Raw genomic sequence first — 13,458 nt, 5'->3', positions numbered from 1 at the left:
TCGGGGAACTAAGATTCCCACATGCCACAGGCGTCACGGCCAATAAAAAAGAAGCGTGAATAGACGATTTGGTGGTGGATGAAGAGGGGAGAAACTAAACTTTCAAATAGCTTAGCCATCAAGGGAATAAACCAGAATCACAGCTCGAGAGGGACAGAGTGTTGAAGGAGTACTGTTCTGTGGATGTAGGGAGGAGAGTCTAAGTGTGGGTTAGGATTTAATGAGGGAGATACTTGAGCATGTTTACATGTTGAGGGAGAAGAGCCAACATGGAGAGAGAGGTAGAAAATTCAGCCAATAAAAAGGAAAAATCAAAGAGAAAAGTCCCTAAGGAAACAGGAAAAGATGAGATCCAGGGTTCATGTTGGAAGAATTAGCCACTGCTCATGAATTTGAGCAAATTCTGGGAGATGGTGGAGGATAGAGGAGTCTGGCGTGCAGCAGTCCATGGGGTTGTAAAGAGTTAGACACGACTTAGTGACTGAACAACTATCAAAAAGAGAAAAAAAACCTCTTCCACTCAAACAGAAGGTAATACAGATGCAGATATTCTTAGAAGATGGATATCCTTCAAGAGTTCCTGCCTAATGACTTTTATTTCCTCTTTGAGAAAGGAATGACGTTACTTGCTGAGAAAGGAGGACAGGGAACACATGCGTTAGAGGTCTCGGGGAGACTGTGGAAAGTCTGAAATAGCTCTTACAGGAAGTGAGAGAGAATGCTAAAGAAGGCTACGAAGAAGGATCACCAACATCGTCAAATCCCAGAAGGGGAAGGTATTAAGGGAAAGGTATTAAAGGAAATCAAATCATGTCAGCAAACATGAAAATGTAGTGGTTCCAACCTGTACAGTGGGTGTCATCTTCTTTATCAGTCAGTATTGAGCAGCCTGAGTACAGAGCAGGTCACTCTGCTAGTAAGTGGTAGAAGCTGAATTCAAACCCAGAGGATAGCAGACACAGTTACATAATTGGTTTAGGGCTTTTAGGGCAGAAATGGCAGATCAAGAGAGCAAGAGAGTTTGAGATATTGGCCCCCAAAAAAGTGGTTCAAGTGATAGAGAACTTCCTCCTTGCTGGATACAGAAAATGTAACAACAGAAATGGGCTGACAGATGGGGGTAAAGCAGGGGTCCAGGCACTGGATGTCCTTGTGAGATAACAGGACAAGTACAAAAGGAGTAACATGAGTGAAAGAAGGATACAAGAAGGGAAAACTGATGTTCAATGAATGCGATCTCAAGGATCCATGGAATAGGGGAGAGTGAACAGCCTCTACGGGAGAGCACGACATTGTCCATGGGACAGCGCCAAAGCAAAAGAGCTGTTCCACAGAGAGGCTGAGGATACAGTGGGAGCGCACCTCCCAAAGAGGCTGTCAGAAAGGTTGAGAGAGAAAAACACTGAGACTGAGCTCAGAGGCCCATCCACAGGTTCCAACAGATTCAGTATGTTTTCCAGCTCAGTTACACATGTAATTACTAAGTTTTCCTGTCTTCTATTACTTACTGTGTGAAGTCTTTCCACAAGTTTTTGATCACCAAGACAATTTTTAGTATCAAACCAAGAATCAAAGTCCTGTGGAGGGCGAAAATTCTGCAGTAAGTGTGTAGTTTTTTTAAATAAATGTAACATTCTATAAATTCTTACACAACTCATATAGCAATAATCCATTTTAAAAGCACTGTCAAAATTATGTTAACTGTTATGGCCAATATTATTTACTTCTGAAAATAAATACTGGAGCAGTTAACAAAATTTGAACACCATTATACAAGTACTCCATCAGCAGTTTTTCTTTAAAAGGCTTTTATTAGGCTTCCCCATACCATAGCGGAGAAGGTAATGGCACCCCACTCCAGTACTCTTGCCTGGAAAATCCCATGGACGGAGGAGCCTGGTGGGCTGCAGTCCATGGGGTCACTAGGAGTCGGACACAACTGAGCGACTTCACTTTCACTTTTCACTTTCGTGCATTGGAGAAGGACATGGCAACCCACTCCAGTGTTCTTGCCTGGAGAATCCCAGGGACAGGGGAGCCTGGTGGGCTGCCCTCTATGGGGTCGCACAGAGTCTGACACGACTGAAGCGACTTAGCAGTAGCAGCAGCAGCATACCACAGCAGAATTATAACCAGTTAAGAGGAGTAGGAATAAGAATATAAAATGGAAGACATGCTAATGAAAATGTTAATCAAACAGTAAAAATTAACAAAAGCAAAGTAAGGTATACAAATAGGTAGATGAACTTGATACTTTTTTATTATCAATTAATATCAATAAGGAAAATCAAGCTCCAAAGTCCTTAAATCATTCAATTCTGTTTGCTGCACTAGCATAACCTTGTGTCAATGATAAAAACAGTATAAATCATATTCATAAAATATGTTGCTTTTCAAATCACATATTATAAGCTCTTTAGTACTCACCAAATGTTAATACCTGCAATAACTCAAGATTATTTCAATGACTCTACTTGCTAAACTAGTATGCAGAAAGCCCTTCCAATTTAATTAAAAGAAAATGTAGAAAGCACTATTCTGAACTCAGCCTACCTCATGTCATAAGTTGTGGTAGCAATGTGATACAGGCAAACCTTAATAGGATAATCTCAAAGCAAAGAAACTTATTTCTCTAAATACCCCCATTTGAAAAAATTTCTATTCAAGAGCTAAACCACAAAGAATCACAAATAAAAAAGAACTATCAATTTCCATCCATGGAAACCCACTCCAGTATTCTTGCCTAGAGAATCCCATGGACCAAGGAGCCTGGTGGGCTACAGTCCACAAGGTCGCAAAGAGTCGGACACAACTGAAGCAACTTAGCACGCAGGCATACATTTTGTGTTTTGAAAACAGATGTCGTGAACATAAGAAAAGTATACTTCAAATGCACTACTTAAACTTACTTCTGCAGAATTAAAGACATCAGGCAATAAAAAGTTGAGTAGTGCCCAGAGTTCATGCAGGTTATTCTGCAAAGGTGTTCCAGTCAGGAGCAAGCGGTTAGTTGACTTGAAGTCACGAACAATCTCTGAGAGCTAGAAAAATAAGTTATGTTAACATTGTTTTATTTATTAGAATGTTGAACATTCAGATCTTCATCCAACCCAAAACATTTTTTGAATGAAAGTTGAAATAACTATTAATCCTAGTTCACGTGACATTGCCACAGTGAAGCACAGCTAAACAAAATATTATAGGCATTTCTACACTTACAAGAATGTAGATCACAGTCACATCTGAGACCCTTCCCCCACTGTAAAAAATTTATTTTCTTCTATTTTCGGTCCACAGAAACAGTCAGAACTCTATGGAATCCAGGCTGGTCACTTTACAGCATAGAATCACCTTCTCCATGCCAATCATGTTCATCCACCACACCTCACCAACTTCTAACTTGGCCTGGTCACAATTTTTAAGCACCACACCTGAGCCCGTCTTCCCCGAATATCTTATGTTAACTTTCTAAATATAAAACCACAAAAATTAAAGCACAAAAAGTAGAAATAACAGTAATCTTATCAATAAAAAGGCTCGTTTTATATTGCTCTTAAATTAACAATTATTCTCTAACATGTATCCTCTTACTGAGTATTAACTACAAAAAGCACCACCTGGTGATTTTGCTTCAGTTCTGTCTCTGGTTCTCCCAAAGCAGACCAATGACCCAAAGAGAGGTTCATCATCCTAACTGAGGCTTTTTCTACTATTGATGGAGTGTAATGGCAAGAAATATTGGTATTTTTCAATGTTAACACCACACTCTAATACACACAAGTCAGGTAATTCTAGAAAACGAGTTTTTTTTCTAATCCATATGAATACACATAAGTTAGCTCCTCAATAAAAAATAAACCAAAGCAAATGACATTTGTACACCAAATATTGCAAAAATATTAAACCACTGTAGCATAACAGAGTTATTTAGACTGCAACAGGTATAGTAAATGAATTTTCTTTACATTAAAAACTGAGTTCAATTTTCATTTATCTTATATTCAATTATTTAAACTCCAAAATCATTTTTAAAAACTGATTTTCATTCACATTCTGTGAATAAAATCACAATCTATCACTTTTCAAATTCTGAATACAGAGGAGTAAACCAATAGATGTGGTAGTTAACAGAAACTTTAATACAGATATTCAGAACTAGCTTACCTTAGATTTTTCATTCTTTATTCTGTGAGCCTCATCAATGACAAGGTATCGCCAGTGAAACTTTTTGAATACAGATTTTTCTTTAATTACCATCTCATAAGAAGTAACACAAACATCCCACTCTCCTGGCATCATTTCATCACGAATAAAAGCAGCCTGATGCAAAACAAAGTTCCTTATATTAGAATATGCTGACAAGATGTCACAGAATTAAAGCATCAAGAGACTATTCTAGAATCATTTGGTCTCATTCATTTTAGAGATAGGAATGCTAAAGCCCAAAGGTACTTTTATGGTCAATTATCTGGATGACATGCTAATACTTCCATTAACGAAAGAGAAGCAGAGGTTTCCATTAAACAAGTACAGTATATTCAATGAACTGGAGAAGTTCGTATCACCAAAAGATGACAATTATTCTTCATACCACAAGGGATCAAAAGGACATGGGCAAAAGGAACTAGTTTCTGAATACCATACTCTTACCAAGATCCAAGCACTAACCAACATGATATCATTTTGATAAATGCTGCTGCTGCTAAGTCGCTTCAGTCGTGTCTGACTCTGTGCGACCCCATAGATGGCAGCCCATCAGGCTCCCCCGTCCCTGGGATTCTCTAGGCAAGAACACTGGAGTGGGTTGCCATGTCCTTCTCCAATGCACGAAAGTGAAAAGTGAAAGTGAAATCGCTCAGTTGTGTCCGACTCTTCGCGACCCCATGGACTGCAGCCCACCAGGCTCCTCCATCCATGGGATTTTCCAGGCAAGAGTACTGGAGTGGGGTGCCATCTCCTTCTCTGTTTGATAAACGAAAAAAGCTCAATATTCATGAGTGATTCCAACCTTTTGAGATCTCTCCTATGTTTCCTTCACTTTCTAGCAGGGATGAGTCATAAACTCTGTTAAAGGGTCATGAGAGCCCATTAGTGTTTTTGTGAAAGTCCTGATGTTATAAGGCTACAAATGCAATTTTATAAAGGAGGCTTGCTCTATATACTACAGGAATCTATTTTTAAAAAAAGTGAGACTGCTTAAAACTATTTTTAAATCTTCATGTGGCCAATGTGCAATGTGACTGAAAGCACTTCTAATGTGTATTAACTGAATTCCAGATCATCTCTATTATGGGTTAAAATAAAACCAAAAAGGTTAACAAGGAGCAGCAAAATCTACACTGAGAAGGGGCTGATTAGTACTGTAAATCTGAAATGACAGTGCTCAAACATAACCGACTGTTCATCTCAAAGTCGTTATTTCATAAATTCAGTCGTGCACCAAACACACCAGGGACACTCTTAACAAATATTCAATGAGTGCCCACTATGTATAAAAGGACTGCCTGGACTGAAGGAGAGGACAGGAAAAAAGTCCTCTGTAGATCTCAGCCTCACCCTGGGAAGTGGTCGTAGTCAAAAAGTTAAGACATTAGGGAGTTAGAGGCAAAATAAAAAGAACCAGGGCGCCAGACCCCATCTGGTCCTGCAAATACTTTATCCTTATTAGAGTTTGTGAAATACTCAGTTTAATGGTTCCTCCTACAGTTTCACAGAACATACACATTTTAATTTAAATTACCTCTGCTTTGAAACTTGTGTAACTATTTGATAGTTTCAGAGTTAAATGTCGACAGAACATTCAATATCACATAATTCAAAAGTTCTCATAGGTGACAAAAATTAAGGCCCTTTGAGATTCATTCAACATCACAGTCAGTAGCAAACCTAGAACTAAAACCAGATCTGTTTCCGTGTCCATGACCTTTGATGCCTCTAGAGTAGGACAGGAAGGTGTCAAAAACTATGTTTGGAGGACTCCCCTGGTGGTCCAGTGGCTAAGACTCTAAGCTCCCACTGCAGAGGACCCATTTTCAATCCCTGGTCAAGGAGCTAGATTCCACATGCCTGCAACTAAAGATCCCACATGCCTGCGACTAAGATCCTGCTTGCCACAGCTAAGACCCAGTGCAGCCAAATAAATAAAACATTTTTAAAGAAAAGAATTACATTTAGGAATCATACCTCTAAATACTTCAGAACTACATTAGCTTCAAATAGGATCATAATTTTCTCAAATAATTTCCTACCTCTATTAAATACTTACTGTAGCCTACATCAAATACTTTGTTACCAAACTGACCTCATAAAATGTTTACAGGAGGCCAGGAAAGTAAAAAGACCCAATATATCTATCCTGTGCAGTACAAACGTTCAAATCTGTCTATAAGTAATGTTCCAGATGTTCTCTATACATAACGACATCAATCTTTAAGTGTTGCATATGGCACATTAATTATTTATGTAATTAACAATTACTGGTTCTCAAACTCTTTGACCATGGCCGAGTAAAATTGTGTTTTAGGTTGCAATTCAGTATACATATGTGTTTGAGGACATGTTTTTAGAAAGAAACAATACATATTACATATTCTCACTCCTGTTTTCTATTCTATCCTATCTCAGTGTTTCAAAAAATTGTTGTCACCACCCACAAAGCTGAATCCCAACACATTAATGAGTGGTAATTTGCAAAACACCAACTTCGAAGGTTAGTTTTCATGATTAAGAAGTTTTTGAAGTCTCTAGAAGAATTTCAACCTCCCATGGGGTAGAGGTAGGGCGTGCTAAGTCTCTTCAGTCATGTCCGACTCTATGCAACTCTATGGGCTGTAGCCTGCTAGGCTCCTCTGTCTGTGGGATTCTCCAGGCAAGAATACTGGAGTAGATTCCCATGCCCTACTCCAGGGGGTCTTCCCAACCCAGGGATCAAACTCGTGTCTCTTAATCTCTTGCACCATCCTGCATTCTTTACCACTAGCGCCACCTGGGAAGTCCAGGAGCGGTAAAGATATAGGGCACACTCTCCGACATAAATCACAGCAGGCTCCTCTATGACCCAGCTCCCAGAGTATGGGAAATAAAAGCAAAAATAAACAAATGGGACCTAATTAAATTTAAAAGCTTTTGCACAACAAAGGAAACTGTAAGCAAGGTGAAAAGACAGCCTTCAGAACGGGAGAAAATAATAGCAAAAGAGGCAACTGACAAAGAATTAATCTCAAAAATATACCAGCAACTCCTGCAGCTCAATTCCAGAAAAATAAATGACCCAATCAAAAAATGGGCCAAAGAACTAAACAGACATTTCTCCAAAGAAGACATACAGATGGCTAACAAACACATGAAAAGATGCTCAACATCACTCATTATCAGAGAAATGCAAATCAAAACCACTATGAGGTACCATTTCACACCAGTCAGAATGGTTGTGATCCAAAAGTCTACAAGCAATAAATGCTGGAGAGGGTGTGGAGAGAAGGGAACCCTCTTACACTGTTGGTGGGAATGCAAACTAGTACAGCCACTATGGAGAACAGTGTGGAGATTCCTCAAAAAAACTGGAAATAGAACTGCCATACAACCCAGCAATCCCACTGCTGGGCATACACACCGAGGAAATCAGAATTGAAAGAGACACATGCGCCCCAATGTTCATCGTAGCACTGCTTATAATAGCCAGGACATGGAAGCAACCTACATGTCCATCAGCAGATGAATGGATAAGAAAGCTGTGGTACATATACACAATGGAATATTACTCAGCCATTAAAAAGAATACATTTGAATCAGTTCTAATGAGGTGGATGAAACTGGAGCCTATTATACAGAGTGAAGTAAGCCAGAAAGAAAAACATCAATACAGTATACTAACACATATATATGGAATTTAGAAAGATGGTAACGATAACCCTATATGCGAGACAGCAAAAGAGACACAGATGTATAGAACAGTTTTTTGGACTCTGTGGGAGAGGGCGAAGATGGGATGATTTGGGAGAATGGTATTGAAACATGTATATTATCATATATAAGACAAATCACCAGTCCAGGTTCGATGCATGAGAGAGGGTGCTTGGGGCTGGTGCACTGGGATGATCCAGAGGGATGAGATGGGGAGGGAGGGGGAAGGGGGGTTCAGGATGGGGAACAACACATGTACTCCCGTGGTGGATTCATGTCAATGTATGGCAAAACCACTACAATACTGTAAAGTAATTAGCCTCCAATTAAAATAAATAAATTTATATTTTTTAAAAAAAGAGATAGGGAAGTAACCAATTAAATCCACTCTTTCTTGAAAACTCCCAGCGACACTTCATGGAGCCCATGGATTCCATATAGTAAAATCGAAAACCACTGGCATACATGTCGGTGATGGACAGGAAAGCCTGGTGTGCTACAGTCCATGGGGTCACAAAGAGTCAGATACAACTGAGTGACTGAACTGACTGAAGACATAATGAAAACACAGCCCAGATATTTCTCAATATCTATGATCGTCAAGAAAATTACAGCAAAACAAATCAGTAATTTGGAAATACAAAATTTTTATAAGGAATGGTATTACATTTAAATAATGGCAGTGATCAGAAAGAATTCTAAGTGACTAATTTGCTACTGGGAAATATGAGGCATAGGGAAGAATCAAGCCTGTAATTCTAAATTTATGAGCTCAGTATTTCAATATTTAAATTATTTATAAGTTAAATTTAAATAAATTTAAGTAATTTTTCTTCAAGCAAAATGATAAGAATAAAATTACATAATTCATTATGTTACCACTCTTTTGAGAATATCTTTTGATAACCTATCTAAATATGTAAAATAGAATAAATCTTTACTCCAAACTATGTTCTCTGGAGGCAAATAAAGACCAAGTTTAATAATATGCTTTCTAAGCTGATTATTCATTTTGGTATTTTTGCATAATTCATTATTTTTAGATTAATTCAACAGTCCTAAAATAATTGTAGCCTTCTAGATTGACAAATAGTTAATTTAAACAAGAACCCTTAATTTCGAATATTATCTAAGAATGTATGCAGACACCTATTTTTCTATTCAAAGATCAAAATTGAAAGCTGTCTGTGCATAAACACAAAACACAAGGTTCTCTGTACAAGGATAAAAGGTTCCATTCATGTGAGTCTGCATGTGCATGTGTGCATGTAAACAAGTCAAAGTCAAAAGTAAAAAAATTAAACAAACTGAAATGCAAATTTATACACTTTTGGCATCAAAATAGCACAAATGATAGAATCACTGATAAGATAGATGGTCAACAACTAGAAAAGTAAGAAATGAAGAACCCCAGGGTTAGTAGAAGGAAAGAAATCTTAAAAATTAGGGCAGAAATAAATGCAAAAGAAACAAAAGAGACCATAGCAAAAATCAACAAAGCCAAAAGCTGGTTCTTTGAAAGGATAAATAAAATTGACAAACCATTAGCCAGACTCATCAAGAAACAAAGGGAGAAAAATCAAATCAATAAAATTAGAAATGAAAATGGAGAGATCACAACAGACAACACAGAAATACAAAGGATCATAAGAGATTACTATCAGCAATTTTATGCCAATAAAATGGACAACATGGAAGAAATGGACAAATTCTTAGAAAAATACAACTTTCCAAAACTGGACCAGAAAGAGAGAATCTTAACAGACCCATCACAAGCACGGAAATTGAAACTGTAATGAGAAATCTTCCAGCAAACAAAAGCCCAGGTCCAGACAGCTTCACAGCTGAATTCTACCAAAAATTTAGAGAAGAGCTAACACCTATCCTACTCAAACTCTTCCAGAAAATTGCAGAGGAAGGTAAACTTCCAAACTCATTCTATGAGGCCACCATCACCCTAATACCAAAACCTGACAAAGATCCCACAAAAAAAGAAAACTACAGGCCAATATCACTGATGAACATAGATGCAAAAATCCTCAACAAAATTCTAGCAATCAGAATCCAACAACACATTAAAAAGATCATACACCTTGACCAAGTGGGCTTTATCCCAGGGATGCAAGGATTCTTCAATATCCGCAAATCAATCAATGTAATACACCACGTTAACAAATTGAAAAATAAAAACCATATGATTATCTCAATAGATGCAGAGAAAGCCTTTGACAAAATTCAACACCCATTTATGATAAAAACTCTCCAGAAAGCAGGAATAGAAGGAACATACCTCAACATAATAAAAGCTATATATGACAAACCCACAGCAAACATTATCCTCAATGGTGAAAAACTGAAAGCATTTCCCCTGAAGTCAGGAACAAGACAAGGGTGCCCACTTTCACCACTACTATTCAACATAGTTTTGGAAGTTTTGGCCACAGCAATCAGAGCAGAAAAAGAAATAAAAGGAATCCAAATTGGAAAAGAAGTAAAACTCTCACTGTTTGCAGATGACATGATCCTCTACATAGAAAACCCTAAAGACTCCACCAGAAAATTACTAGAGCTAATCAATGACTATAGTAAAGTTGCATGATATAAAATCAACACACAGAAATCCCTTGCATTCCTATACACTAATAATGAGAAAACAGAAAAAGAAATTAAGGAAACAATTCCATTCACCATTGCAACGAAAAGAATAAAATACTTAGGAATATATCTACCTAAAGAAACTAAAGACCTATATATAGAAAACTATAAAACACTGGTGAAAGAAATCAAAGAGGACACTAATAGATGGAGAAATATACCATGTTCATGGATCGGAAGAATCAATATAGTGAAAATGAGTATACTACCCAAAGCAATTTATAGATTCAATGCAATCCCTATCAAGCTACCAAAGGTATTTTTCACAGAGCTAGAACAAATAATTTCACAATTTGTATGGAAATACAAAAAACCTCAAATAGCCAAAGCAATCTTGAGAAAGAAGAATGGAACTGGAGGAATCAACCTGCCTGACTTCAGGCTCTACTACAAAGCCACAGTCATCAAGACAGTATGGTACTGGCACAAAGACAGAAATATAGATCAATGGAACAAAATAGAAAGCCCAGAGATAAATCCACGCACCTATGGACACCTTATCTTTGACAAAGGAGGCAAGAATATACAAAGGATTAAAGACAATCTCTTTAACAAGTGGTACTGGGAAAACTGGTCAACCACTGGTAAAAGAATGAAACTAGAACACTTTCTAACACCATACACAAAAATAAACTCAAAATGCATTAAAGATCTCAACGTAAGACCAGAAACTATAAAACTCCTAGAGGAGAACATAGGCAAAACACTCTCCGACATACATCACAGCAGGATCCTCTATGACCCACCTCCCAGAATATTGGAAATAAAAGCAAAAATAAACAAATGGGACCTAATTAAACTTAAAAGCTTCTGCACAACAAAGGAAACTATAAGCAAGGTGAAAAGACAGCCTTCAGAATGGGAGAAAATAATAGGAAATGAAGCAACTGACAAATAACTGATCTTAAAAATATACAAGCAACTCCTACAGCTCAATTCCAGATAAATAAATGACCCAATCAAAAAATGGGCCAAAGAACTAAATAGACATTTCTCCAAAGAAGACATACAGATGGTTAACAAACACATGAAAAGATGCTCAACATCATTCATTATCAGAGAAATGCAAATCAAAACCACAATGAGGTACCATATCACACCAGTCAGAATGGCTGCAATCCAAAAGTCTACAAGCAATAAATGCTGGAGAGGGTGTGGAGAAAAGGGAACCCTCTAACACTGTTGATGGGAATGCAAACTAGTACAACCATTATGCAGAACGGTGTGGAGATTCCTTAAAAAACTGGAAATAGAACTGCCTTATGACCCAGCAATCCCACTGCTGGGCATACACACCGAGGAAACCAGAATTGAAAAAGACACGTGTACCCCAATGTTCATCGCAGTACTGCTTATAATAGCCAGGACATGGAAGCAACCTACATGTCCATCAGCAGATGAATGGATAAGAAAGCTGTGGTACATATACACAATGGAGTATTACTCAGCCATTAAAAAGAATACATTTGAATCAGTTCTAATGAAGTGGATGAAACTGGAGCCTATTATACAGAGTGAAGTAAGCCAGAAAGAAAAACACCAATACAGTATACTAACGCACATATACGGAATTTAGAAAGATGGTAACAATAACCCTGTATACGAGACAGCAAAAGAGACACTGATGTACAGAACAGTCTTTTGGACTCTGTGGGAGAGGGAGAGGGTGGGATGATTTGGGAGAATGGCATTGAAACATGTATAATATCATATATGAAACAAGTCGCCAGTCCAGGTTCGATGCACGATACTGGATGCTTGGGGCTGGTGCACTGGGACGACCCAGAGGGATAGTATGGGGAGGGAGGAGGGAGGAGGGGTCAGGATGGGGAACACGTATATACCTGTGGCAGATTCATGTTGATATATGGCAAAACCAATACAATATTGTAAAGTTAAATAATAAAATTTAAAAAAAGTAAAAAAAAGATAGATGGTCAATAAAATAAGATTTTTTTAAAAACAGAAAGTTACTCAGTGCAACTCAAAAGTGCTTAGATTAATGAGCTGGTTAAAAGTAAATGCAAATAAGCATAATAACGGATTTTCTGTTATGAATAGGTAATACATCTACCTCAGAAGAGTGTTGTGAGAATTAGCTCAATTAATATATTAAAAGTACTTACCTGGTACAGATGAACTTATCTGAAAGCAGAAATTGAGACACAAATGTAGAGAACAAACATATGGATACCAAGGAGGGAAGCGGGGGTGGGATGAGTTGGGATATTGGGATTGACATATATACACCCCTATGTACAAAATAGATAACTAATGAGAACCTACTATATAGCACAGGGAACTCTACTCAGTGCTGTGTGGTGACCTAAATGGGAAGGAAATTTTAAACAAAGAGAGGGGATATATGTATACATATAACCGATTCACTCTGCTGTACAGCAGAAACACAACACTGTAAAGCAACTATATTCCAATTTTTTAAAAATGTATAAGTACATTGACAGAGATACACACAAAAGTCAATAATAAGGAATAAATGTGGTATTTAAAAAAAGCACTTACAAAAGAATCTAACACAGAATAAGCACAACTTAAGTGTTATTTAGTAGTAGTAGTCAATTCAAATGTCTTTTATAGCAACAAAATTTAACCCCAGAAATGTTGTTATTCTTGATTGCCTTTTAAAACCTGTTTCTCACTTACTCTCGCATCCTTGTCTCCAACGAAACAAATAACACGAAGAGATGGGACCCATCGCTTAAACTCGTTCATCCAGTTGTGTAAAGTCGATTTTGGAACTAAAACCATGTGAGGTCCAGGAATGTTTCGGTAATGTTTCAGATAACCAAGCAAAGCAATCGTCTGTAAAGTCTTACCAAGACCCTGCATTATCATCACAGAGAAAAAAATCCATAATCATTTTTTATTTAATGAAACATT

General features: G+C 37.5%; 1 protein-coding gene across 8 annotated transcripts in view; it reads right to left on the bottom strand.

The window, feature by feature from the left end:
• SMARCA1 (SWI/SNF related, matrix associated, actin dependent regulator of chromatin, subfamily a, member 1) overlaps window positions 1–13,458 on the bottom strand; it is a 73,273-nt gene that overhangs the window by 49,090 nt on the left and 10,725 nt on the right. For all 8 annotated transcript variants that reach the window (XM_027534840.1, XM_027534843.1, XM_027534841.1 and 5 more), the window contains exons 6-9: window positions 13,222–13,401; window positions 4,165–4,320; window positions 2,910–3,041; window positions 1,509–1,577 (exon numbers count right to left, since the gene is read on the bottom strand). In XM_027534840.1, the coding sequence (XP_027390641.1) occupies window positions 1,509–1,577; window positions 2,910–3,041; window positions 4,165–4,320; window positions 13,222–13,401 (537 nt within the window). The remainder of the gene's footprint in view (window positions 1–1,508; window positions 1,578–2,909; window positions 3,042–4,164; window positions 4,321–13,221; window positions 13,402–13,458) is intronic.

Source organism: Bos indicus x Bos taurus, chromosome X (genome assembly GCF_003369695.1).
Source record: "Bos indicus x Bos taurus breed Angus x Brahman F1 hybrid chromosome X, Bos_hybrid_MaternalHap_v2.0, whole genome shotgun sequence".
Lineage (NCBI taxonomy): Eukaryota > Metazoa > Chordata > Mammalia > Artiodactyla > Bovidae > Bos > Bos indicus x Bos taurus.
The sequence above is the reverse complement of the archived record's forward strand: the minus strand, read 5'-3'. Positions and strand labels throughout refer to the sequence as shown.